Below are 25,991 nucleotides of genomic sequence, written 5' to 3'. Positions count from 1 at the left end.
AGAGCGGCCAGTCGGCAGCGACGGGATGCCGTTGCTGGAGCAGAGGTCAGCGAAGACGGCGAAGGCGAGGGCCGTTGTGGTGATCGCCACGAGTTGGAATCAATAGTCTCTTCCTCTGCATCCACCACCGAAGACAAAGACGGATCGCAGTGCGGGACGGACGGCCAGGCAGCGCTGTCCTGCTCTGTCCTGCGGGCACGGAGGGGGGAGACAGCAGCACACGGCGACGATCCGGAGGCGTCGAGAAGGAACGGACCCATGTTCGCTGGACCCGACCTACGCTGCTCGACATCGCCCAGCCCAATGACAGGCATCAGCAAATCGCGGCTGCCGTCGGGCTGGGCTGGCTTTTGGTTCGTGTCGTCGTCGTTCTCCAAGACCGCTGACGAGTGATCACTGAACTTGTCACTGAACTTGGCTTGGGGGGAGAGAGAGCACTGAGTGAGTGCATGGCACAGGGGTGCTGTCCCGGACGACAAGCCTTCCGAAATTAATTGCTGCGAGATGGTCGCCGACCACCTCCCCGAAGCAACCCCTCCCGTGGCGCCATGCACCAGCCCCCATTTCCATTTTCTGTATTCGTACGGGGTGCCTTTGCAGACTGATGAACAACAGCGGCCGGTCACTTGCACCCGTCAACCTCGCTAATCCTCTTCCCTGCTCCCTGCCCGCCGGAAAGATCAGCACGCCAACGCTGTCAATTGTTTCTTCTCGCAACCTATGCCGAGCTTTGATAGGAGCCTGGGGCGTGGGCTGGTCTTCCGCTCCCTCACTTCTTCTCTCTCCACCACCACCCTGACGGTAGCCAAGCAGAACGACGTCTGCCAGACGCGCTGCAGGGGCATCTTTGCAGCTAGTGATGTGCTGTTGCATCGAGCCCATGCCTCTTTGCGCCTTCGCGAGCGCCCTCGCGAGCGCCCTCGCCTTGTTAATCGCACTCCGTGACATTGGCCGATCGTGGTGATGCCTTCAGCTGTGGTGTTCTGCCTCCGTCATGGATTGTCGACAGTCCAACAGGGCTCCTACCGACCGCGTCCCCGCTACTCGGTCAGGCTGCCGCTACGACGCTGCTCTCCACGGCCGAACCCATTTGGTGGCTCAGAAACCCGGCGCCAATCTCGACAGGGTCGCACTGCATGGACCGTGGCAGGCCTGTCCTGTCTTCCCCATGTTCGTCCTATCGCTCGTTACGGGTGCGCCTACGGAGACAACTTCGATACAAGTCCCATATGCAGCTGCCTACGGCCGTACCAAACTACGTATATGCGCGCCGGCAACCACCACCCATGCTTGCCGCTTCTTGCTGAATCGTACCACGGTCTATCGTCACGGGAGCACAGTATCACATACGACACAGACCCTGAGGTGCCAGTGGTGGTGGACCAGATAACCTGGCCTGGACCACCTCCTCCCCCCTCCATGCCAATCGTCTCTGTCCTCGCTTATTGCGGAACTAGCTTCCGCCGCGGAAAGCTGTCTCGAGTCTTGAGCCTCATGAGCCTATGTGCGGGACATGCAGCGTGATCTCCTTTGACAGGGCTTCCGTGGGGTGAGTTGCTGGCAAGGCGGACTGCTCTGGCCAAATGGAGCAATCGTTTCGACGTCCGGCCTCGCCAAAAACCGTCCAGCGTCAAATCGTCGCAACCTCACTGCGCCATCCCCAGCCGCCTGGCACATCCTCGCCAAGTTGCTTCATACCCGAGGCTTCGCAGATCTCAATGGCGATACCTCTCACAGCCCTCACCTCGTCCGCCGTCGCCCCGTTGTTGAGAGCGCCTCGCAAATGGCCCTTGAGTTGTGGGTTGACCTGTCGTTGTCAGGATGATCCTAAACCCAGCGGCATCTGACTTACATCCTGGGGGATGAGCCCGGCAATGAGCACGTATGACGTTTCCACGGGGGACAGCACGTTGGTGTTGCTCAGAATATACCCATACATTAGCCGTGCCGTCAGGCCCAGGTCCTCCGTACCAGACCTGTCCAGCTGGCTCAGGATCCGTCTAGAAATCTTCCCGTAAATGTTGTTCCAGAATTGCTGCCCACGCTCGATGATCTTTGACGCGGGTGTAGCGTGGACATCTTGATGCCGCGCCGTGGGCGATACGGCGTTGATGTCACCGTCGCATGGCTCATCTAGGAGGTGCTCCGGTGTCGCCTTCTTCAATTCCATGAGCGAGTTTATTGCCTGACCAGCGTCAGCGAGTGCCCCCCTTCAACCTCTTTCTCAGGGATACCTTGGGTAGACCTCCAACGGAAGATGCTTTTACGAGGGCCTCTCTCAACTTCCTCGACATCATGAGCTGCTCGTCTGCTCCGGGTATATCATCACCAGGCCCGGCACCGTGTCTCATGACATGCCTGTAGACTTTGGGGATCTCGTCGGGACGATTGAGAACCATCAGGGTTGTTGCTGCGATAAAGTACCAGGAGTGCCTGGGGATGTGCGGCCGGCATCTTATAGAAGCCATCAGTGCTGGGGTAACAACAGGAGCAAATCCGGATGTCATGGTGGTGGTCATGATAAACGTTCAACTGCAAGCCATGAACCCAGGACCATCTTCAGCCGTCAATCACGCTCATGAGTGAAGGCCGGGAGAAAACGAAAGACCTGGTCCTATGATCCGTGATGCCTCACCTCAGTGTCGGGATCGGGGACGGTGATGTCGGGGTTCGGCAGACGGCTGGCCGATGTCCGGGGTTCATTGGATGGGGTCCGGTTCGGTCGGATCCATTGCCCGGGCCTTCCATCGGAATCGGCCTAAACTAGTTCCGAGCCTGCTGGCGAACCATCACGTGCTCAGCCTGGCACCTGCCGGGGTGTCCTGCGTCACTGCTCAGGTAATCCACAGCAGTTGAGTGGATGCTTGTCACTAACGTGGCATCTACTACGAGCTCCGACGCACCACGCCAACAGCGCAAACGGGACTCTCTCTGGCTTGCATCAACACCATGGGCACTTGAGGGCCGCCCTCATTTCAACATACAAATCCCGTGCTTTCAGCCCATCGAACGCGAAGATGAGGCTCGCGTGGTACGCAGGGGTAAGTCCCTCGTGCCGCTGGAGAGCTATCGAGCTTCGTTCGCATAGCTCCAGCCTCCAACTCCGCCTCTCGGACGACCAACGTGCTGACCCTCGACAGGTATCCACGGCCCTAGCGGCCACGGTCGTCGTCTCGGCCTTCCACCAACGAGCGAACTTTTACTCGGCCATGGTTTACCTCGCGCAGAGTAACTTTTGCTTGCTGGTTCGTCTTCCCGTGCAATCGCGAAGAAGCTCCGCTGACGTGTCCAGGTCCTGGTCAACTTCATCTACCTTATTTACGGCACCATGATTTACGGCCTGCAGCGACTACTGTACGGTCCGCTGCGACAAGTCGAGGTTGAGCAGCTTTCAGAAAGGGCGTGGTTCGCGATCACGGAAACATGCCTGGCGATGACAATCTTTCGCGAGGAGATTGGAGCATGGTTCCTCGTCATGTTCACCGCACTAGTGACAGGCAAGGTCTGGGGCTGGATTGGCGACGGACGTGTCGAGGTCCTCGAGCAGCAACCGCCCACGAACCCCGGCCTCTTCCACACCCGACTCAGCATCTCGCTTCTCCTGAGCTTAGTCTACGACATATGGCTTCTCCGATACACCGTCAACACGGTCATCCAACAAGCGCGACCCAACATGATGGTCATGTTCCTCTTCGAATTCGCCGTCTTGGCGACGTGCTCGGCACGAACCGGAATCCGCTACATGGTATCGGTGATGGAACAGAACATAATCAAGACGCAGACTAGACAGCGTCTGGAGGAGCGCCGAAGACAGGTCCGCGAGGAGCGCGAGGAGCTGCTTCGCCAGCGAGAGCACGACAACGGCGCAGGCGACGACGCGGATCTCCCTCGCGAGGAGGACGTTGACGAGATGGACATCGAGGTTCCGGGGTGGGAGGCCAAGGGCCAGTGGATTCTGATACTGGATCTGTTTGCTGGTAAGCCGGACGACTCCCGCTCCGCCGACATTACGCTAACCCTCTAGACTGCGTCAAACTCGCCATTTACCTGGTGTTCTTTGGAATCCTCCTGACCTTCTACGGCCTTCCGATCCACATCATGCGTGACCTCTTCATGACCGCTCGCTCCGTCATCAAGAGGGGCTCTGCTCTGTGGCGCTACCGCAAGGCCGTCGAAGACATGAACAAGTATCCCGATGCCACGCCGGAAGAGCTGTCGCGGGAGGACACGTGCATCGTCTGCCGCGAGGAGATGCGCCCCTGGGATCCCAGCGCTGGGGCGGTCGAACGAGTGCGCCCCAAGAAGCTCCCGTGCGGACATATTCTCCATTTTGGGTGTCTCAAGAGCTGGCTGGAACGTCAACAAGTCTGCCCTACCTGCAGGAGCCCCGTCGTCGTCAACAACAATGCTGCTGCACCACAGAACCGCGAGGCGGTTCTCGCCAGAATCGGGCTGGGCGGACTCGGAGCTGCGCCCGCGGCCCCCGCCGGTCAGCAACCACCTGCGGACAACGCGCCAGCCGCCCCGGGCGGACAGCCTGCGCAGCAAGCCCCGAGAAACGGTGCCGCCCGGGTGTTCCAGCTCGGTCCGCTCCGCCTCGGGTTCGCTCAGGGCGAGAACATGCAGCAGCTGGCCCAGCAGATGGGCGTCCCGCCAGAGGCTATCCCGACGCCCCTCGGCCAAGGAGCCCCAGCCGGCCCCTTCACCCCAGCCGCGCAGACGCCGGGAGCTAACAACATGTCGGCAATACGCGGGCAGATTCAGCACCTCGAGCAAATGATCCAACGTGAGGTCCAGTCTCTTCAGCACATGCACCAAGAGCTGCAGACGCTCCAGCTTCTCACGGCGGAGCTGGGCCGCATCCGCCAGCTCCAGCAGCAGCAGGAACAGGCGCAAAACATGCTGCCCAACACTGGCGCGGCTCCCGTCGTCAACATCGGAGCGACTCAACTGCCGCTCCCGACGATGCCAATGACGCAGGTTCCGATCCACCCAACACTACGGGTGAACGGGCCTGTCGTAACGAGACACGGGGCTCCCAACCACTCCAACGCGATACCCGCTGGCAGCGCCGAGCTCCCGGAGGGCGTCGTCATCCCTCCCGGATGGTCTCTTCTGCCTCTCCAGCGACTTGACGGCACGGCCGCATCTTATGCCCCCCAGCCGTTCCCCGAGTCGGCACCCTCTGCATCAGGCGAGACGAGCACTTCGGAAGTCCCTGCATCCACACAACAATCAACCACCACAGCGCAAGCTCCGGAGACGAGCAGCCCGGCTGCACAGACTGCCGCCACCTTCACCGAGCCTCGGCAAGAAAGTGTGCCCGGCTCCAGCGCGTCTACGGGGCGATCAGAGCCGCCCCCCGTCATCGCTCCGAACCCGGTGCTCCCAAACTGGGGCGGTGCCAACCAATTGTTTGGCAACGGCCGCGGGCTGTCGGGCCTGGGCAATCCGGCGCCATCCGAGTCTTCGGCCGACGAAAGGCGAGATGAGCCCGCCAGCAGGAGCTCGGAGACGGCCGCGGCAAGGGAGGAGAGTGCGGAGGACGAGCACAAGGGCAAGGGCAAAGCTGTCACGGTCGAGGAGGCCGAGGACGATGAGTAAACGATGCGGGACAGTAGGCATAGTCAGCGGCGTTCGGGCGGATCTGGCCTTGGTGTAAAAATCATACCACTTTTGTAGGAATACTAGCGCATGTTTTATGCAAAACAACAAGAATGACCAACTGTTGACCTGGAGATGTGGTAGGTACGTGGTCCATTAGACATCATGACTGCTACGCGCGCCGCTGTGGTTGGACATGATGGAATATGTACCCCTCGCTACTCCTGCGCCCAATCCCCCAGTCGTCTCAACACTATACTCGTCGCTAAACATGCCAGTTGCTATAGTACAGCACAGCCAGCAGCTCCTCGCCTGCGCACCACCGCTCAACGCTTCACGCAAGATCAATGCTGCTCGATTAGACATTAGACGGGACAGCTCACGGTTCATCACCCACCAGCTCATGTGTCGAGCACGTCGCGCTCCTGTTCCGTGGGCAGTGCGGGCGTCTCCCTCAACGCCACGTCTTCGCCCTTCTCCCAGGCGGCGCCCGGGCCCTGATAAGACGGTTCCGGAATGGCAGACGACGACGACACGGTGCCGGGGGTCCGGGCTGCTGTCGAGTGATCCGTCTCACCACCAATATTGCGCACAATGCTCGAGGCAACGCCGCCTTTTACCGGCTGCGGGCTGAGCACCACCCCTCCAGAAGACTGCGCAACATAAGTAGGTGAAAAAATACCCTCAGAGCCGAACGGCAAGGGGCGTGTTGGGATCTCGCGACTCACACCCTCGGGACCTCCTTCACCACCAAGCTTCTTCAGCAAAGCCTCAGACTGCTGCTTAGCCAGTTTCTGGAGCTGAACTGCTGGGTCCTTTTGTATCCGCGGCACGTTAGTCACATCACAAAGACAGTCTGCGGGGGTCCACCGAATTCCATGTACACATACCCAGTCAGACTGCGGCGGTACGCCATGGGCGGCCGGCAGCTCCTCCTCGTCGTCGCCTTCGCTGGCACCAGGGCCGCCACCGCCCCAGAACTTTGGCCGGCGAATCGGCGCGGGAGTGACTGGAAGACTTGGTCGGTCGACTACGCTGGGGAAGTCGGTGAGCTTGAGCCCGTGCTCCTTTGCCACCTTCGCAACAGGTGTGCCGCCCAGCGACCCTTGGCTCCTCCCACGACGATGCTTCTGAAGACCCTCGACATAGCGCTCGATCTCGGGCACTTCGTCCCAGGCATTGGTACGTGTGAAGGCGTTCCAAGGATCCGACGTGGCAACTCTGATGGTCGGGGTGGCTGGGGTGCTGGGCTCGCTCTTTTGGCCAGTCGTCGATGATCCTATAAGAGACGGCTCAGCAAGAGCCTGGAATGCGGATGACGCCGTTTTCTCACCAGTTGTTGTGCTCGAGGGCTCCTCGGCCGATGGCGATGCCAGTTCCCCGGTAAAGATGCGGGTCGGTTTGGGCTGGTTCACCTCCCAGGGGAAGATGGGTCGCGGCTTCTGCGTCGGCGGCGCAGGCTTCTCCTTGGGGACCTCGTACCACATGTTGCGCGGCGGGCTCGGGTATCGTTCGGGAGGCACAAACGGAGCGGTATCCTGAGACATTTCATACACCTGCGACGGGAAGTTGAGAGCCTCCGGCCTCGAGTCTGCGGGGGGCGGTTGTCTAGGCCGCTTAGTCCAAGGTCTGGCACAGACGGGCAGTGAAAAACATACCTCTGAGCATCCCATGCTGGCACGGGGGGGTTGCTTGGCTCTCGCGGCGGCTCCGCAGGTGGCGGTGATGGACCTCGCTCCTGGTGCGCTGGAACCTGCTCTGGTCAAGTCTCAGCTTGCGGTCTGGGAGAAACATGAAAAGACTCGCTGGAAGGGGGTAACGAGGGGCCAGCCTGATACGCAATCTCAGGCCGAGGTCCTTGACCGGGGTCACGGGGCAGCGATCCGTGATACTGGTGCGGATGGGACGGGCCATGATCACGGGCATCCTGTGGGGGAAGGCAGCGCGACGCGACAATGCTCACCCGTTGATGCTACGTGAGCAACTTGCGGCTGGAATTCTCCCTTGGTGAAGTACTGTACGATTTCCGGGACGTTGTCATGCTGTGGAGGGGCAGCAGCTTTCGTCTCCTGAATTTGACCTCCGTCAGCATCTGATCTGGACGAGTGGTTTGTGGGACACACCGTGGCTCTGTAGTGGCGATCATAGACGGCCCACCACCTGCCGACCATGTCCTCGAAAGGCGAGTCGGTCTGGCTCGGTTGGCGGCCCTTGAACCAGGGCTTGTCGGGACCAATGAAGTGGACCATGTTGATGCTCGACTGGAAGTGGCGGAAGGCGGGGACGTATTGGTAGTGCGCCGAAGGAGTGACGTTGTAGGTGAAGCTGATGCGGTTGTACGTGTTCTTGAAGTGCATGTTCAACAAACCCTGGTCGGCGCCGTCGAACGAGATTCCTCGCTCGGCCATGGCCATGAGCGCATAGTAGTCGCCCATGTTGGGGCTGAGCACCATGACACCCGTGTTGAAGAGGTCCGGCCAACCAATGTCGGGCGCCGCAGAAAAGGGCGCGGCGATGTCGAACAGCTCGTCGGGAGCCCGGTACGCAACGACATCGGCGTCAATGTAGACAATCTTGGAGAATTGGGTCTGTCTCCACAGGTTGACTTTGGTAAAGGCAGAGTGCAGATCGGGGCGGTTCATGAGGTAGAGGTTGGCGGGTCGATCGTTTCGTATTCTCGGCACAGGGATTACATGGTCGTAGACGGCCTGGAAGCCAACTGGTGTTTAGCACGAAGCTCGGGGAAGCTCAGAGTGTGGCGGGAGTGGAGATATTCGCACGGGAGCTCAGCTCACCTTGAGTTCGGTGATGACCTCAGCGGAGACGGTATCGAGCGTGACCAAGACGGCGAGCTGTCTCGAGGTGCCGGCATCGCGCAAAGAATGAGCAAGAACTAGTGCGCCTAGCACCAAAAGTGTGAGCATCGACACAGGAAGCGGATTGAGCGGGCTGGGCCTACCTGGAAGGTATGTGTCGTTCAACAGGAGCTATGGAAGGCTGGCGATTAGCTGTTTGTTTACTTTTTGGGGGTTTTGCATCGACGGTTGAGCCCCACGAACCGTTGCATAGACCTGATCGCCTCCGTGAAGGGCCGCCATTGTGAAGACGAGGCGTTCCGAGAAAGACGCGAAGCCAAACGGACACACAAAAAAAAAAGCGAGACAAAGACAGGTGCGGGCGTCAGCGAAAGGCCATGGACAATATAACACTAGTGCTCCGTCAGAATTGGTGGTGTAGCACGGCAAAAGTTGATGTTGGGCGACTGATGGGAGTGTGTGGCGGGGATAGGCGCCGTGCGCTCTGGGTCCAGGTCAAGGTCCAGGTCTAGGTCGAGTCCACTCGCGGTGCGGAGAGAAGAGGAGGCGTGGAGTATTCGTAGGTGGGAGCAGAGCTCCGAGGTGGGCACAAGACGCAAGGAAGCCGGGGGTACCTTGCTGTGCTCGTGTTCAGTTGGTGATGCCCCAGGGATCCTTGGAGGCTGCACGAGGACGGGGAGAGGAAGGGAGGGGAAGGAGGAGACGAAGAAGCAGGAAACCCAGAGATTATGAGTAGGGGCGAGGGATTTGTTGACGTCCGTTGCAAGCGAGCATGCGTGCAGGCGGGACGGGAAGTGGTCGGTTGATATGTCTGTGGCCCGTAATTATATATCGTTAGCGAAGAGTACGTGTTAGTCGCGATACGATGCGATCTTTTCCCCCCTCTCCCGCGAGAAGCTTCAGATATCATCGCACAGCAAAAATAAGTGTGTAGCGTGAGAAAAGAACGTACCTCGGGTGGACGTCGCAGAGAATAGACTACCAATGGCAATGAGTCTCGGGCAGGTCTACTTCTTGGTCGACGAATAATACTCGTGATACAATAAAAAAATCGAACATGTATTGCCAGCAAGGAAAGCGACGATGCGCGACAAGGGGCGCTGGCGAAAGACCCCAGAGCGCTGCAGGGCCGGATAGGACAGAGAGGTCGAGGTGGGCCGGGTCGTGGCAAACAGCAGTGCAGCACTAGCAAGGCCGTTGCAGCATGGCAGGAGATTGCGGCGGGATGAGGTGGTACGGATGGATACTGTCGAGACTGTCGAGACTGTCGAGCAAGTCAGCGGCGGAGATGGTGATGATGGTGATTTCAGACCGCCTCTTCTTCGATGACACCCAGATGCATGAGGAGAGAAGAGTGCACCGAGGACCTCAAAGCTGAGACGATGTTTCGCCTCTGCTCTCTGATCTCTGATCCGGTGGGTGGCCAACTTCCATCAAACACTCTGCCGGGTTTCCCTCTCTCTCTCTGTCTCTCTCTCTGGCTGGACCACCAGAATGACTCTTGAGTGAGAAGTTCCCACCTTTTCCCCCTGTTCAGACGCCAATGGCATGCCTGCCTACTCACCTACCCTGGGTATCCAAGAGAAGATTGCATGGTGTAGTGTAAGGTATCCGTACATACATACCTCAAGCGCTGTGCCGCGGCCACTTCACTTCTTCTTCTCAAGCGATGCCTTGTGCGGGCTCGAGGAGCACCTCCTTTATCCTCCGATGCCTCTGAAAACCCTTCAACACGACGCGCGACATTTGTGCTACCATTTCATTCCCGAACCTGCGGCATTGAGAGACAGAAGTATCTCTGCCCATTCTTCCACCGTTCGGGGCTGATTCTCGGCCGTCTAGGCACCTGTGCCTGTTCCACAACCCGTCACCTCCCGGGAATCCGCGTCGACGCCTTGCAGGGTTCCATGCCCGCCGCGGATGTGGAGGGTGCAAGACACCTCATCTGGTGCCGGTTTTCTGGCCCCAGGACGGGGTGTCATTGCTTCACGAGAGTGGTTCGTCGACAATAGGTGACGGGCTCAATGGCAAAGCTCATAAGGAGGCATTCCATGCTGGTTGAGACACGTGAGGAGACGAGAGATGAGGAGAAGCGGCCGCTATCGTGTAGGTATCCCTCCCTGGCGAGCTAAGCAGAGCGAAGATGCAGCAAGCTAGGTGCTTCGCGTATAACAAGAAAAATTCAATGGAATTAGACTGAATTACAAGAGCCACAACAGCGTCCTATCTTTGCATGGGCCGTCTAAGATGGACCCAGGTCCGCAGACTGGACGATAATAATAACAACAACAACCTAACCTAACCTATGCGCATTGCCATTCACCTGCAGTCAGTGCAATGTCGTAACGGCGAAGCCAAAGCATTCTGCTCTGCCCTGCCTCTGCCGATGCTCTGCTCGTCTTATTGCCGGCCCAACAACCCCACCGTCACTTCTATCGTTGCGTCTTACAGTGCACAGCTCCATGCCCAGGTTATCCGTACTTGAGACGAGGTGGCAGACCGTCTTCCTCAAAGCTTCCCCGCACCCGCCACATCCTCCCGCCAGGTCCTGCCTGCCACCGACGTGAAGGACAGGACGGGACGCTGGAGGTTGGAGGCTGGAGCTCCCGCAGAGTTCAAACCCAGCATCCATGCGGCTAGTTATGCCCGCTGCAAGTGGGCTAGCCTGCCTCTGCCTCTCCGCGTCTCCCTTTGTTGGAGAGACCGCTCTCGGCGGCCACCTCGAGCAAGACAACAGTGAGCCAGGACTCGTCCCGTCTTCGTGTCTCGAGCTCGTCTGCCTTTGCCTTGCCTGCGGACGGGCTGAAGGCGCCTAGGTGCTGACGGTACCGTGCCTCACCTCCTTCAGAAAACACAGACGCTGGAATGAAGACCGTGCCGGCCCGGATGCTGGATTAAATCCGCACTCCCCTCGTCCTTTTTCCCATCCGTTCCAGGTTTCAACCGCCGGCCCATCAACCCAGAACCGACTTGCTGCTGCATCGTCATTCATCCCTTCTGTGCCGCCCATCTCACAACCCCAGGCCAAGGGTCCATCACCTTCTGCCGCTCTGCCCCCAAAAAGGAGAAGAGGCCCCCATCCATCCGTCCATCATCAACCTTTGATTGACAATCCAGACTTGGCCATTCAGAGCTGTCCAGAGGCAGAGGCAAAGGCAGAGGCAGAGGCAGAGGCAGAGAGGCCCAGAGGGAGCCATGTCCTCCGATCACTCGTTCGAGCTGCAGCCCCAGCTAGTGAGTCCTGATCTTCACCGTCCTGCTCCATCCATCTACCTTACCCGCCGTGGTCCCCCCTTTGCAGTCGCGCCCTCATTCGCTCCATTGCCATGCAACTCTCCTTCGTACCACTGCTGCACGGTCGGGCATGTACCCTCCATCCACGTTAGCCCTCGTCGAGTCCCCACGATATCCTCAGCAGTGAGATTGCTGGTCACAAGTGTGGATCATCCGGGGAAACCGACCTCACAACCGCCCCTGCCTACGTCACACATATGCCAAGCACACCACAGCGACACCGCGCAGCATCTCCAACCTCGCTTCGACTTGGTTCGAGAGGTCACCCTGTGAGATACTCAACTTTACCGCCCGGTACGCCTTGCCGGCGAGCGGAATATGTATCCGAGTACCTGTGCCACCGATCTGCACCCAGGGTCCATCCGGTACGGCATACATATCGACATGTCGGACTAGGCCTTCCAGCAACCCCCGTCCTCTCTCATCTGCAAATTACCGCACCGCCTTCAATTTCCCGCATACCTTGTTTGTGTGGCTTCTGCTTGCTTCCCGTTTGAAAGGGGAAGAAAAAAGGTCTAGTCGAGCGGGACTAACTGTATTCCCCCTTCCTGTCTGTAGCCGCTCCAGCCCGCCGCCGCCTCGGAGCCAAGCTCGCGGCGCCTAACCCTTCTCGAACTCCCTTACGAGCTTCGCCTAGACATCTACGAGCTCCTCCTCCTCTCCCCGGAGCCCGTCATAGTGTCCAGCAGTCGACGTCAGCTCCGCGTAAAAGTCGAGCCGCCGGAGCACCAAAACGCCTATCTGCGTGCCCCTCGCCCCACAGCACGCACCGTGCCGCTTACTCACAGGCGGCCTCACGTCGAGGTGCTGCAGACGTGCCGTCAGATCAACCGCGAGGCTACCTCCGTCCTCTATCGCCAGAATGACTTCGTCGTGGGTTTGAAACTCTGCGCCAGGGGCGACAACAAGGTCGACCCGCTGGATCTGGCCACCTTCTTCCCGTCACTCCTCCGGAGGTCGACGATTCTTCAACTTGCGTCCATCACCTTCCGCGGCGCCTGCCTCTGCCACCACTGGCTCACTCTCGCCGCTGGAGAAGGCAGGGCATCCACCGGAGCGGAGCTGGCCCGCGTCTGCAGCAGCCAGGCCGGGGGAAACAGCGCGTTGCCGGATACCGCGGACGCTCGGGAGGCGTACCTGATGCTCAGCAATGGCCTGTGGGATCTTGAGAAAGGTCTGCCTCCATGAACCATACGCGCATGATCGTCACGATACTAACCGGTCGCAGAATCTGGGAGAATCAAAGTGTGCGCCTTCTGCAACGCTAGCTATGGCCAGCACTGCTTTATCTGGGGCTCAGGCTCCTTGGCCTGGCGTCCATAAAGCGTTCTCTGCATGAGAGAATCGAACGAATGATGATAAACAGGTGCAAACGATATATGGGTTTCAATATAGACTGCAAACAGTGACAAGGAATAATCGTAATCATCTATTGATATCAAGCATCTGGCTCATCCAATTTCAGGCCCCCGTTTCAGCAGACGCTGTGAGACAGTCTTCAAGCTGAACGATGCTACAGATCCTTCTTCAGTCCGCGGTCCTGCTTGTGAGTCATCTCGTAATCAAGGTGTATGTAGGCTCGCTCGACGTCTGGCAAGCTTTCAAGTTTGACCTGCAGTGCTTCGGCGACGCCGTGTACATCGGCCAAAGTGTTCTTTCGGTCCATGACTATGTCAACCTCTGCAATCAAGCGCGGCCCGGAATGATAAACGCACACCGTGTTAATGCCCTGTATCGCCTCAGAGTGAGTCAGGCAGACGTACGTGATGAGTTGCTGCGTCTCGACCGAGGCTGTGACACCCACGAGCAACAAGAACTCAGCGATGGCGGTGCGCGACCATAGGATAATCACTATCACGGACAGTATCATGGCACCGGCTGGATCAATCCACCATTTAAGCAGTGATCCGCCGACAGAGGTGAGGATTCCGAAGCCGTTGACCAGAAGAGCGTTACGATGGTCAGACCACAAAACCCGGACCTGGGAATATCGGTTTCGCAGGGAAAAGCAGTAGATGAACAGAACCAGCTTGGTGCCGAAGGCTACACAGAGAGAAATGACGGCTTCGGACTTGAGATTCTTAACATGCCTATCCGACGTAATATCGCTGAGTTCGCGGGCGGCAAAGGCGATGACAACCATCGAGAGACTAAGAGAAGCCGGCGGATCGTCAGCTCCCCAGGGACAGAATTATCTAGTCCTTTTTGCTGCCACTCACCTCATCATCAAGTTGCAGAATATGATGTTCCCAACTGTCTCTAGGCGAGACTTGCCCGCTGGGAAGCGCCGGGGGTTGACCTTCTTGGTAGTGCGGGCGGACAGGATCAAGGCCAGGTAGCTCAACGGGTCGAAGATGACATCGGCCGTTGTGGTTATCAGAGACAACGATTCCGTCTTGATGGCAGCATGCAGCTGAAGGGCTGCTAGGACAATGCTGGTACCAAAAGAGCCCCATATGGCTATCCTAAACCGGAGATGGCTGTCGCCGGCTTCCTGGCGTGCGTCGGCAACATGGTCGTCGACGGACTTGAGCATGCGCTCGATCGCCGCATTCTGGGTTTCGTAATATTTCTGAACCTGTCTGCTCCGGCACCATGGGCCAATCTTGGTATGCCATGGTTCTCTCCTTTGGGACGTGTCGGCTTTGATTTGAGCAAGCTCCTCCGGGGTCTTGAAGGCGCAGGATAGACCATAGGGGTCGGGCTCGGTGCCTCCCCCGGGCACACGAGACTGGCACTCGACGTCAATTACATCTGAGGTGTGCATTAGCCCTGACCCGTTCGTCTTGTTCTTGGCACGAAAGAGGGTCTCCAAAGCTGTACTAGTTGCATTGGCCGGGACCTCTTCGCTGCTGATATTCGAAGAAACACTCCGAGATGAGTTTCGAGACGTGTTGGCGAGATGCGAAGGTGTGTTGAAGTGGAAAGGATACGGGTGCATAGTAATACTTTTGGATAGGTCGGGCTCCATGGCGGCGGTAGCGTGAGGATTACAAGATGACGAACAAAGGAGCTGTTCCTGCAAAGTCTTCAGAACCTCGGGGAAGTGTGACGAGCCTGGCTGACCGTAGGGGTTGACGCGGTTGAGGATAGAGGGCAGGTGGAAACCGACCGTCCGCTACTGGCCACCTAAAGCTTACATCCAGATCTGACCAGTCAGAATAAACATGAATGTGGCGAGCAAACAAGACGACCTGTTGAAGTTTCGAGGGAAGCTACGGTACCTTGGTCGACGCAGATGCTTCGTGGGTGTTGCGGGGAACGGAAGCGACTGTTGACGTTTACCCACGAAAGAGTTGTCCTTGAGCCAACTGTTCCTTCCGCTCTGTCGCCTCTTAGCTCATCACACGAGCCTCGGCAGGAGCTGCCGTCGCGATACCAGAGCACGCTCAGCCAAGTATCTACGCATGGATGCTTTCTTTGACGGGAAGATTTCTGTTACGTGATTGGATGACTTGCAAGAGCATAGTGGCAACGTTGCAAAAGCCCCGAGTCTCTGCGGTTATCATGGCAGTGACAACGTGAGGGGCGGACGTCAGCACATGCGAGGGCAATCAGTCTGCACCGCTAGACGCAATATATGAAGGAACATGAGTCTGTAAGATGCCGTAGCCGTGTAAAGGCAAACTGAGGAGAAGTGTAAAAACACCAGGTGGCAAATCTGACTATCATAAAAGGCTACATTTACGAGCACACGAGCGGCTAGATGACCCTCGCAAACCCAAGTTTCCTACAACTTGGATTCGGGCCTCGCCGAGTCACCCGCGCGCTCCAGAATCCAGTCTCCGACGTCTTTGAAGAAGTCTTCCTTGCAAAGATCGGCATGCAGCTGATGGTACGCACCCTCGTATGGCTTGTGCGTGCAATCTTCGATGCTCTGCGCGCCGTACCATTTCTTACTGGCATTGAAGCACGTCGTCTTGTCCTCGGTGCCGTGGCCTAGCCAAAGGCTCTTGACGTTGGGGCTCAGACTGAGCTTGCCATGGGCCAGCGCGTCCGTCCGCTCCAGCATGCCCGCTAAACCCTCAAGCGTACCGGTGTTGTGCATGAGGTCGTCATCTTTGATGCTCTGCTGCACCGCCTTGTCCCGCGTCAGGTTTCCAGCGGGAATCTCATTAACGAGCTGCTTCGTCGGGAGCAGGCGGCTGGCAAGCTTGCCGAAAAAGACCTTCAGGAAGCTAGGCTCCTCGCCGGGGGTGAAGGCGATGAAGGGGCTCTCGAGCAGCCAACCGCGGACCTGGCCGACAAGCTCATGATACTGCGGGTCGCTGGCGAGGGCGAGGACCTGGCCGCCGCCCATGGAGTGGCCCAGGACGAACACGGGCGCATCCGGCGATGGCAGCTTGTCCCGGATGAAGGCGGCAACATCGGAGAGGACGCGAGATGTTGGCCCCGTAAGGCCTCTCTCGGCTGGCTTGGTCACGCTGCGGCCCCATCCACGCTGGTCCCAGGCGAAAACCTGGATGCCACGGCCTGCAAGGTAAGAGAAAAGCTCCGGATAGCGTCCGATGTGATCGCTGAAGCCGTGGACAAAGATGAGCTTGGCCTTGATGGGGCCTTGGGGCTGATGGACCTTAGTTACTGGGTCGATGTTGTGTGAAGGTGACGTTGAACTCACTGTGTAGGTCTTGGTGTGGAGCTTCTGACCTTCAACCTCGAAAGTGCCTTCGGTCTCGCTCGCCATGATGTAATCTGGTTGAAACAAGTATGCTCCGATGCCCGAGTGATGAATATTACGGGTAGTAAGCCACGACGTCGTGCTGTGTTTGTTGTGAGAGCTCTCTGGTTTGTGATGAAAAGCATTCAGGTACCCTCTCCCTTGTCGGGGTACTTTCACGTGCCGTGGGGGACGCAAGACAATGCCATCCCCAAGTAGTCAAGTGGTGGAGGCACTGACCATTGTGGCACCCAACAGTCATGACAGGACTCCGCTTGCGGCATGGGAGCTCGACGCCCCCAGTATTGGCAATACTCATGCAGTACTACCTAGACCTCAACATCTATCCGGACTTCGTTGAATTCAAGACTTCCAAGCTTGAGGCGAATTGATGGAGTGATCAATATTATGAGCAGTGCGATGCTACCAAACCTTTAGGCTTATTAATTTATCTCGGTTCTTGTCCAACAGCCTCCAGACGTCCTTCCAGGTCGAGTGGAGTTTTTCTATGATGCTGTATAATTGTGAATAACTATCTGGTGATACATGGTTTGACAGCGTGTGCCGCACCGAGCAGCGCGGTTCCTCCGTTGCTGCAACCCGCCTCGAACGTTCAGGTCCCGTTTTGCATGATATAAAACACTAGGAAACAACAGTACAGCTAGCCAGCCCGGCATCTCCGATTTACCTTTGCTCCTCGCCAGCCTTCTCCTTTTTGCTACTAGTGTCGACGTCGACATCCTCCTCATCGACCTCTTCGCGTTCAAGGTCCGATTCAATCTCTTCCTCTTCGGTGATGTGGCCTCGGTCGCTACGGGACTCGGGGATCTCGCCGCCGCTCATCTGCCACTCCATGAGCTTGCTGAATGCGCTCTCTGGGTTGGCCGAGAGCTCGGTGTATTTGCCAATCTCGGCGACTCTGCCGTCGTTGGAGAGGACAATGATTAGGTCGGATCGCTTGATCGTCGACAGTCGGTGTGCAATCGAAATCGTCGTGTTCCTGCCCTTGAGCAGCGACGCCAGAGCAGCGTTGACAAGAGTCTCGGACTCGGCATCCAATGCGGACGTTGCCTCATCCAGAATGAGAATATCGGGGTCTTTGATCAGAGCACGCGCGATGGCAATGCGCTGCTTTTGACCGCCAGACAGCTGCGATCCCCGGGCGCCGACCTGTGTGTCCAAGCCAGCGGGAAGATCGCTAATGAAGTTGCAGTTCGCCTTGCGGGCTGCCGCAACGATCTCGGCTCTGCTGGCGTTGGGCTTCCCGTAGGATATGTTCTCCGCAATAGTGCCGGAGAACAGAACAGGCTCCTGCGCCACCATGCCGATGCGACGTCGCAGCGACTTGATGTTCATCTTGGATATGTCCACGCCATTGATGGTGATGGAACCAGACGTAGGGTTGTAGAAGCGCAACAAAAGACCCGCGACGGTTGACTTCCCTCCGCCAGAGGGCCCCACGACGCAGACGTTGCTACCGGAGGGGATCTCGAAGTTGAGGTCGTTGAAGATCTTGACGGCCGGGCGCGTGGGATAAGCGAAGGACACGTTTGAGAAGCGGATAGGGCCCTGCGCTGACTGGACCTTGAGTCCCACGGTCTGCGAGATGCCTGGCTTCCTGTCCTGGAGCTCGAACAGACGGCTGGCGGCGCCGACCCCCTTCATCAGTTCCGAGTAAAACGAAGAGAGGCCAAACAGACTGGAACCCGCAAAGGCCGTGTACATCATAAATGACGTGAGATCTCCCAAGGTCATGGCACCGTTGCGCACAAAATTGCCTCCAACGATCAGCATGGCGAGAATCGTCATGTTGCCGGCCCAGCCCGTCGAGGCGAAGAACGTCGCGGCGACCGTAGACTCTCTCTTGCCGAGGGCGAAAATCTTCTTGACCTGGCGGTTGTACCGAGAGACTTCTTGAACCTCGCCGACGAATGCTTGGCTGGTCTTGACGTTCCCGAGACGCTCCTCCGCGATTTTGGTCAGTGTGCCCAGGTTCTTCTGGATCCCCTTGCTGATGTTCCTGATCGAACGACCGTAGAAGAAGGCCCCGACGGCGACCGGCGGCAGCATGATGAGCAGAAGGCCGGTGAGCTTCGGGCTCAACCAAACCATGACCACGAAGCCGGCACCTCCGCTGAACAGGGCTCTCAAACCGTCGCTGATGTTCTGGGTGATGGATTTGCCCACAATGACTGTATCCGAGCTGAGGCGAGAGATGAGGTCTCCCACACGATTCGCGTCGAAGAACTCGGCATCTTGTACGTAGGTTCTCCTGTACAGCTGGGATCGCAGCCGGGCGACCACTCTCTCGCCGACGATGCGGAGAAGAATCACCCTACCAAAGTTAGCCATGGCCCCGATCGTCAGAATGGTGCCCAGAGCCATGAAGAACTGTGGCATGGTCAGACCAAACAAACGGGCATCTTCTGACGGGTCCTTGGTTGCGATGTCGAGAATTCTGCCGACTGAAAAGGGAATAGACATGGTGACGCTGGACGAAATGACGAGGAAGACCATGGCGAGCCCCAACCACCTCAGCTCCGGACGCGCGATCTTGATCAATCGCCAGATCTCGGAGAATCCAGCCTTACCCTGAGTCTTGCCCTCCTTTGACAGCTTCGCACTCAGGTTCACCTGGGCCGCTTTGGCCGCTCTCTCGCTCTTCTGGAAGTCGTCATGTTCCGGATTCTCCATCGGCTCAGTCCGTCTGGAGCCATGCTCGTCTTCTTTTGTCGTTTCAAGTTTTGTCGGGGCGGGGACATCTTTCTGAGCGCGTAATCCGGCCGAGAAATAGCGCAGAACGGCGATGGAGATGGGGGTTTGAGGGTTTCGAGAGGATGTTGTCGGTCGTGACCCGGTACCGAAAGCGCGGGCGCAAAAAGGTGTGATGATTTGCCCAGAGGGCTTCGAGCTGTAGCTTCTGGCGGGCGAAAAGAGTGGATGTTGAATGACTGAAGGCGTCGTCGTCGAAGCGCTGCGCAGGCCGGGGATGGACGCCAGCAGCGAGCCCGCTTTGCAGCTGCCGACGCGGTGCGGGAGCAGCACCGCTGTTCGCGCTGCCCCCGTGGCCATTTCGAAATGGTATGGAATGATTTTTGTCTATCTCATGGGCGGCGCATAGTTAGGAGGTACGGGACAAGGCTGCTTCATCATACGGAATGGTTGAACGAATTGCGCATGCATCCGGCCATAGCTGGCTGCTGGACGAGGATTAAGATTCCGTCATCGGTCTGGTTCAAAATTTACCATGCACTGGGGGGAAAGGGGGGGGGGTTGCTGACACGCGCTGCAGCCTGCAGCAGCCCGACATCTCGGCGATAGTCGGGCCGGCAGTGTCTTCGCCGAAGCCCTCCGCGCCCCGTTGCCTTCCGTTTCTGCCGAGGCCGGAAATGCAGAGCTCTAAGCGTTAGTCTGTACGAACCTCACGATGCACCCGCGTGATTGATACACTGGCCTCATCCGCTTTGCTCCATCACACATTCTTTTGCGTCCTTCTTTGTGATCGCGACTGATTTGACTTTTATTAAACTCAACCCTGTTGATCTCACAAGTGGTGCGATGCTGCAGGACCCAAGCCGGGGGATCGCCAAGTCGGGCCTGCGTGCAGCCGACCCCATAGCTCTCTCGATGCACGGCATGCTCCAGCGTTGCCGTAGCCTGCTGACTAGGATCATGATGTTACTTCAAGACCGAATAACTATACCGTGAATGACTTCAAATCAGCCCAGTCTTTGGTCACGGCCATATAAACCAAGACGCCTTCCGGCCGCTCTCTAAAGTACCTCCTAACATTACATGCTCCTCTGACTACCCCAAATGTTCTGCATTAAAACGTGTCAGATAAAGCCCCCAGCGACATTCCTTAAGCTGTGGCGTTGCTGTCCTTGCGGAGCATCTCTGCCACATCAGCGTCGATTCCGTCGTCTCCCCCAAGGTCAGGGAAATCGTCCCCGTCTAGCCGACGCCTCTTGTTAGATCCGTTTGCTGATACCGGAATGGACTGATACTGAGAAGCCAGGTTCGAAAGCATCTCGATGCCAGTAGCGGGAGGCGGCTGGAAAGCCTGGCTTGACGCCGATCGCGCGCGATCTGCCTCACCTTCTCGGAGAACAGGCGGCTCATCGTGGATCGGGGGAGGGGTCAACGCTTCCACGCTAGGCGGCGTGAAAGCCTCGACCGGAGGAGGCGTGAGCGCTTCTACCTCTGGTCTCTCTGGTTCTGGACTCGCAGATGTTCCGTTGCCCGGCGACTGAGAGGCCTCATGTGTTGGCAGTCCACGCATAATGGCGAGCTCGACCTCACGTCTCTTCTCCTCAGTTTCCGCCTTTCGCTTCGTCAGCTCGGCGTACTGTTTCTCGTCATTGACAAGCGCCTCCTGGTTCGCGCTTAGAAGCTTCTCCAACTCGCCAATCAGATCCTTGCGGGCCTTGACGCACTCGGCAACGGCACCCTCTGCGCTTGCCAGACTCTTGAGCAGACCATTCAGGCGTGCGGCATAGACAGGTGCCGAGGGAACTGGCGTGGACGGGTCGGTGAGCTTCTCAAAATCCTGGTTGGCGGTGCTGATGGCTGTCTTCGTGGGCAGGTTGAGCTTCGAAGCATTCTGGTACGAGGTTACGACTGGGATGAGCTCCGCTGGGACTGAAGGTCCGCCACCGATGCCAGGCCCTCCAAAGCTTGCCTTCGCGGTTCCACGGGCCTTGTCAAGCTCTGATAAATGTTAGTATGGCCCTTGAGCGGCCGTTGATGGACGTACCGTCGATGCGCGCTTCGATGGCTTGCTGGATGGGGGGTTCGAAAATGAAGCGGTCCTTCCAGACATCCACGACTCTTCTAATCTTGTTCTGAATCTCGGCCGGCGCGCCCTTGTACGCCAATGCCGTAGCTTCAGCGACGACGGGGGAGAAGGCGACTAAAAAGTCTTCCTTATGCCGCGCCTTTGACTGTTGGGTGACCTCTGTGGCGTGTTAGCGAGAATAAGGCAAGGCGGCGGACCAGCATCTGCTTACCGTTGGCAAGGTAGATCAGGCTCAGCCGTTTTGTGCTTGATGAGTCCCGCAAACGTTGAAGCCAGAGCTGGACTGTGCGATCCGCATGCCTCCTACGAGTTGTCGTGTCAGTGCCATCATTGTTACCATCCTGGAGCCAGAAAGCTTACTTGTGGAACATGATCCATTGAGCTGCCGTGGCGATACTGTCGTGACTCTCATTCAGTGCCGACAGCTTCGCCAGCACGGCGTCGTCGTTGTATGCCATGACTGCTCGGGTAAACCGCGTTTATGCCGCGAATGAGACGGGATGAGGGCGCGCAGTGAGCTCTGCGGACGCGACGTCGCCAATCCGAGTAACCCTGGGCTCCGTTTGATGGCGGTTGGCGATTGATTCCCGTGGAGGGCACCTTATGGCACTACCTGCGCTTTGGGTCTCGATGCGCAGGATTGGGGTGCTCCAGAGTGAGAAGAACCACAGCAGGCGCAAGAGGTCTACGATCAATCACTGGGGGCTGAAACTCCAGCAGCAAACACCCTGCTTGCGCAAAGTGTCCGGTTCAGCACATCAGGCGTCCTTTGAACGACGAAAGCAAATGGCGCGAGTGAGAGACTGCAGACCTATCAAATGCTTCCTTTTCTGAGATGAATTGAATGTTTTGCCGGGTAGAAGAAAAATGAAATGTATGAGCATCAGTTCAAAGGTCAAGATGAATCAAAACATTTGCTCCTGGCTCAGACGGATTGCTCTTACCTTAATAGAAATCCGATTCGCGGTACCGGGGTTATGCAGGTAAAGGCTGTGACTGGACTCCAGCCACGACGCAGCACGGACTTCCCTGATGACACAACGCAGGTACCTTTCAAGATACATTCAACTATCCGATGGGCAGAGCTCCGAATGCTGCACACGGCAATCACCGCTCCTGACCAAGGTAGCGTCACCTGTCAAGTACCTACTTACCTACCTATCATTTCGCACCTTCGCTCCTACCACGTCGACGTCTCCCAACCGAACCAACGAAACGACCTCGAATCAACGGAATCTTGGGCGATTTTACCGTCAGACTTGCTGCGAATACATCTGGGTTGCTGACGGCGACTCTCACGACTTCTACCATCCTTCTCCTTTTCCTTTCTATTTACACACAACACCACCAAAATGGCCGACAGATTCCCCTCGCTGGAGGACTTTGATTCGGGTGGTACGTGAAGACTCAGGGTACTGATGCCAAGTCTAACATCCTCACGTAGCCCAGACCGACATCAAGGACTCGGGTGCCTCCCCCTCTGCCGACGACTTTCTGGCCCGCGAAAAGGCCCTCCTTGGCGAGGATGCCAACCAGTTCGCCACGAGCGATGATGCCGTCGCATTCGGTTCCGGCGACGATGATCTTCTCGGTGGAGGCGGCGGCAGCAATGTCATCGCAGAGGAGTCTACATTCGAGTCGCAGTTTCCCGACCTCGCCAACCAGAACGAGGTTTGCATCTTCATCCCGGCCGCGTTTGCATTCACTGACAGCCCTCCAACAGGCCGTTGCCCCCGGTGCCATCCCCGGTGGCGGCATCACCGCCCCCAGCGTAAACTACAACTCTGGCTACAGCGCCTACGTCGAAGAAGAGGAGGAGCCCGCTGTCATTCGTGAATGGCGCGAGAAACGAGACGCTCAGATCGAGAAGCGTGCGGAGCAGTTCGCGGCGCAGCGCGAGGAGACCGTCAAGGAGGCCAGAGAGAACATTGACGATTTTTACAACAACTACAACGCCAAGAAGGAGAAGCAGATCTCCCAGGCACGGAAGGAGGCAGAGCAGTTCCTAGCCAGTCGCGAGGACACCGTCTCTGGGGGAACCAGCTGGGAGAGAATCGCAAAGCTGGTTGACGTGAGTGGAAAGGGCACCAAGGGCGGCGCCTCTGGCTCTGGCAAGGAGCGCTTCCGCGAGATCTTGGTCAGCCTCAAGAAGGATGAGAAGGCACCCGGAGCTAGTGGTTACTAGACATAATGGGAAATGACGAAGATGGGTGGGAGCCGCGCGTGGAGGTTCGATACCATACGCAGGCTACAGAGCACGTGTACTTTAGACGACCTTTTCTGCCAAAAAAAGATGGAGCAGGGAAAGGTTGCCATTTGGTAATTCTGACAGGCATAGTCATGAAACTTGATTGCGACGTCACTGTGTTCGTCGACTCTACATCGCGTGCAACAGAAGAAATGTGCTGTCTAGTGTTGATTCGGTCTATTGATCGCCTTACGAATCATACAATCTGCCCAACGGTCTTGCTAAAGGAAGGCTTATGTGCTCCATCTAGTTCTTGCCAAAGTAGCTGTTGTAGCCGAGGACCTTGCGGACACCACCGTACAGGGTGACTGTAAAGTGTAAGCAATACGACGTCACCAGAGGGATCCGGGGGGGGGACTGAGTAGGGAGACGTACGGCCGAGGGTGCCCCAGAGGGCGACGGTGTAGGGGATCATGTAGACACGGCTGCGAGGGTTCTGCGATAATCGAGTCAGTCCGCTGGTCGACCACCGTGGGAGGATTGCGGGCGTGGGACTGCGCCAGCCTGACGTACGATCTTCCAAAGGCGGTTGTGCTCCTTGTAGGCGGTCTGATAGAACTTCTGGAGCTCCGGGACCTTGTTCTTCGCGTTGACGAGACTGTGCGGACGTCAGAAATGCCCTCGTATGATGTGGTTCCTTGCGCTTCTCGGCGGGCAGCCATTGGCAATCACGATTCCCACGCAATCAACCGCCAGCTTTCTGGGATGCGGGTGTTCACGTACGCCATTTTGATCGATTCAATTGCGAGTTTCGCGGGGGATATTGGTGGGTTGCGTCGTCGTGGGCTTGCTCGTAGTATCGACTTTGAAGACGGTCGGTTCAATCAGGAACATGGGATGATGAGCCTGGATTGGTGGGCCGAAATGCCCGTGACTAATCCGACCCACTTTCGCGCACTCTGCCGACGAATGGAACGGAGCTCAAATCGGTTTACTGATGGAGCTGTTGGCAGTATTCTGGCAGAAGTTAGTTTTCTCCAGGATTCAATCTTTCAATCGACTACCCAGTTCCGAGATGCGGCCAGCACCGAAACCTGCACCCCCATAACCTGTCCGCTGCTATGCTTCACGGAGCGTCTCTTCGTACTCGCGTGCTGGTTGTACACTACGCAGGGCAATGCAATTGGCCTCACAATGTCTCCGTCACTTGAATAGAGCACGCCTCGGCCGGTGCCATCGATATCAAGGACTGGATGCAACCCGGCGAACGTTCTCAAATCTACCGAGGACAGCACGTGCCAGACCTTGCAAGCCTGGTTCTCGTATCCAGCCTTCCGTCTCAGAGTCTGTGACGTGCAACTCCGCGCGGCGGAATCCGCTTCCTGCAGCACAGCGTACCTTGCACACAAAACCCGATGCGCCGACAACACGGAACCATTTGTTGTCATTGGGGATATGCCCAGACATCCGAGTATCGGAAACGCAGAGAGGTCAGATGAGGCAGGCGGCAAGTGGAGGGCATATCTGTGTGGTTGACCTAAGCGACACCATCGACAACGATACTGACGCTTCGCTGTGGCTTGGTCTGCTCAACGTCGCCAAGCGGGAGCAGGGCAAAGATGGCGTGCTTGCCGTATGGGACGTGCTTCAAAGCCGGAAGGCATTGCGCGCCGCAGACGGCGAAGACGCAGAGCCCCTCTGGGCGATGATTCTGGAGGTTTTCATGGATGATGAGAGCCAACTTCAGCGCGTCGTCTCGTACGCCGAGTGGATGCTCGAGGCTCACTCTGCCCGGTGGCCGTCTCTATATCCAACAATTGTCTCCCAATGCCTCCGCAACGGCCAATACCGAAGAGCGATGCGATGGCACATGCGCCTGATGCCCAACTTCGACCCCGGCCTGGAAGCTTTCGGCACCATGCTCTGTCGATTCATTACAAACACCGAGGCTGGTTTGCAGCAGACCTTGAAGTCGCTGTATGTTTCGACTTGCCACCACAGCCTCTACGACGACGTCGTCCCCCTGCTGTATGAGAGCGGGCTCTCCCAGCTCTGCGCGGAGTGGCGCGGCCTGTTCCTTCTCTATGGCGACGTACCAAATCACGCCGTCAAGTCTAAGCCTTACCTGACATTTCTCACTCGTTACTACCCAGGCACGCCTCTCAAGTTGGAGGAACAGTTGGTACTGGAAGGGAGTATACCGGTGCGCTGGGGCATGCAGCGTGAATCCCTGCTGGATGTAATGGACGGTACGCACGAGGTGGACCATAGCTCGACGGGCAGGCGGTACAGCGATACGTTGGGCGCGCGTTGGTTTGCAAGCTCCTGGCTACCTCTAGACTTCGCAATTCACGCCGTCCACGCTCTTGGGGTGCGCCAAATCGGGCCTTTGTCACTGCAGTCTATTGCTCTACGCGATCCCACCCCCGATGCAGTCATGGGCCGCATAGAACAATTGCACAAAGTCAATATCGGCATCGGCCATTCGACCTACGCTCTGGCGGTCAGACATTTTGCAGAAACCGCCCAGCACGAGCTGCTCCACGAGCTGCTACACACCGACATACATCCGGAAGTGTTTGACGATCTGGCCACACTCGGAAGCATCCGCGACGAAGCCCTCCATGCGGAAAA

The 25,991-nt window shown here is 57.6% G+C and overlaps 11 protein-coding genes across 11 annotated transcripts; 4 read left to right on the top strand and 7 right to left on the bottom strand.

Moving 5' to 3' along the window:
- Nucleotides 1–1,630: 1,630 nt before the first annotated feature.
- Nucleotides 1,631–2,170, bottom strand: COL26b_013035 (uncharacterized protein; the record flags this gene model as incomplete). The annotated part of the gene is made up of 2 exons (XM_053185662.1): nucleotides 1,631–1,807; nucleotides 1,853–2,170. 2 exons carry the CDS (start codon nucleotides 2,168–2,170, stop codon nucleotides 1,631–1,633), a joined length of 495 nt encoding a protein of 164 aa, XP_053030416.1.
- An 847-nt stretch (nucleotides 2,171–3,017) lies between these two features.
- On the top strand, nucleotides 3,018–5,604 carry COL26b_013034 (uncharacterized protein; the record flags this gene model as incomplete). Its single annotated transcript, XM_053185661.1, has 4 exons — nucleotides 3,018–3,041; nucleotides 3,141–3,245; nucleotides 3,293–3,977; nucleotides 4,025–5,604. 4 exons carry the CDS (start codon nucleotides 3,018–3,020, stop codon nucleotides 5,602–5,604), a joined length of 2,394 nt encoding a protein of 797 aa, XP_053030415.1.
- Nucleotides 5,605–6,005: 401 nt separating this feature from the next.
- On the bottom strand, nucleotides 6,006–8,702 carry COL26b_013033 (uncharacterized protein; the record flags this gene model as incomplete). The annotated part of the gene is made up of 7 exons (XM_053185660.1): nucleotides 6,006–6,419; nucleotides 6,495–7,195; nucleotides 7,263–7,385; nucleotides 7,568–7,673; nucleotides 7,728–8,312; nucleotides 8,400–8,506; nucleotides 8,660–8,702. The coding sequence occupies 7 exons, from the start codon at nucleotides 8,700–8,702 to the stop codon at nucleotides 6,006–6,008; spliced, it is 2,079 nt and encodes a 692-aa protein (XP_053030414.1).
- A 2,913-nt stretch (nucleotides 8,703–11,615) lies between these two features.
- On the top strand, nucleotides 11,616–12,902 carry COL26b_013032 (uncharacterized protein; the record flags this gene model as incomplete). Its single annotated transcript, XM_053185659.1, has 2 exons — nucleotides 11,616–11,654; nucleotides 12,273–12,902. 2 exons carry the CDS (start codon nucleotides 11,616–11,618, stop codon nucleotides 12,900–12,902), a joined length of 669 nt encoding a protein of 222 aa, XP_053030413.1.
- Nucleotides 12,903–13,227: 325 nt separating this feature from the next.
- On the bottom strand, nucleotides 13,228–14,685 carry COL26b_013031 (uncharacterized protein; the record flags this gene model as incomplete). Its single annotated transcript, XM_053185658.1, has 2 exons — nucleotides 13,228–13,864; nucleotides 13,934–14,685. The coding sequence occupies 2 exons, from the start codon at nucleotides 14,683–14,685 to the stop codon at nucleotides 13,228–13,230; spliced, it is 1,389 nt and encodes a 462-aa protein (XP_053030412.1).
- Nucleotides 14,686–15,444: 759 nt separating this feature from the next.
- Nucleotides 15,445–16,398, bottom strand: COL26b_013030 (uncharacterized protein; the record flags this gene model as incomplete). Its single annotated transcript, XM_053185657.1, has 2 exons — nucleotides 15,445–16,278; nucleotides 16,333–16,398. 2 exons carry the CDS (start codon nucleotides 16,396–16,398, stop codon nucleotides 15,445–15,447), a joined length of 900 nt encoding a protein of 299 aa, XP_053030411.1.
- Nucleotides 16,399–17,055: 657 nt separating this feature from the next.
- Nucleotides 17,056–19,443, bottom strand: MDR2 (multidrug-resistance transporte; the record flags this gene model as incomplete). The annotated part of the gene is made up of 1 exon (XM_053185656.1): nucleotides 17,056–19,443. The coding sequence occupies one exon, from the start codon at nucleotides 19,441–19,443 to the stop codon at nucleotides 17,056–17,058; it is 2,388 nt and encodes a 795-aa protein (XP_053030410.1).
- Nucleotides 19,444–20,233: 790 nt separating this feature from the next.
- COL26b_013028 (uncharacterized protein) lies at nucleotides 20,234–21,627 on the bottom strand (the record flags this gene model as incomplete). The annotated part of the gene is made up of 4 exons (XM_053185655.1): nucleotides 20,234–21,081; nucleotides 21,128–21,328; nucleotides 21,381–21,472; nucleotides 21,530–21,627. The coding sequence occupies 4 exons, from the start codon at nucleotides 21,625–21,627 to the stop codon at nucleotides 20,234–20,236; spliced, it is 1,239 nt and encodes a 412-aa protein (XP_053030409.1).
- Nucleotides 21,628–22,521: 894 nt separating this feature from the next.
- On the top strand, nucleotides 22,522–23,354 carry COL26b_013027 (uncharacterized protein; the record flags this gene model as incomplete). Its single annotated transcript, XM_053185654.1, has 3 exons — nucleotides 22,522–22,564; nucleotides 22,614–22,840; nucleotides 22,893–23,354. The coding sequence occupies 3 exons, from the start codon at nucleotides 22,522–22,524 to the stop codon at nucleotides 23,352–23,354; spliced, it is 732 nt and encodes a 243-aa protein (XP_053030408.1).
- A 309-nt stretch (nucleotides 23,355–23,663) lies between these two features.
- COL26b_013026 (uncharacterized protein) lies at nucleotides 23,664–24,145 on the bottom strand (the record flags this gene model as incomplete). The annotated part of the gene is made up of 4 exons (XM_053185653.1): nucleotides 23,664–23,725; nucleotides 23,793–23,853; nucleotides 23,931–24,015; nucleotides 24,141–24,145. 4 exons carry the CDS (start codon nucleotides 24,143–24,145, stop codon nucleotides 23,664–23,666), a joined length of 213 nt encoding a protein of 70 aa, XP_053030407.1.
- A 707-nt stretch (nucleotides 24,146–24,852) lies between these two features.
- COL26b_013025 (uncharacterized protein) lies at nucleotides 24,853–25,696 on the top strand (the record flags this gene model as incomplete). The annotated part of the gene is made up of 2 exons (XM_053185652.1): nucleotides 24,853–25,606; nucleotides 25,650–25,696. 2 exons carry the CDS (start codon nucleotides 24,853–24,855, stop codon nucleotides 25,694–25,696), a joined length of 801 nt encoding a protein of 266 aa, XP_053030406.1.
- Nucleotides 25,697–25,991: the final 295 nt, after the last annotated feature.

This window comes from Colletotrichum chrysophilum, assembly GCF_026319265.1.
Source record: "Colletotrichum chrysophilum strain AFK26 chromosome Unknown scaffold_201, whole genome shotgun sequence".
NCBI lineage: Eukaryota > Fungi > Ascomycota > Sordariomycetes > Glomerellales > Glomerellaceae > Colletotrichum > Colletotrichum chrysophilum.
The sequence above is the reverse complement of the archived record's forward strand: the minus strand, read 5'-3'. Positions and strand labels throughout refer to the sequence as shown.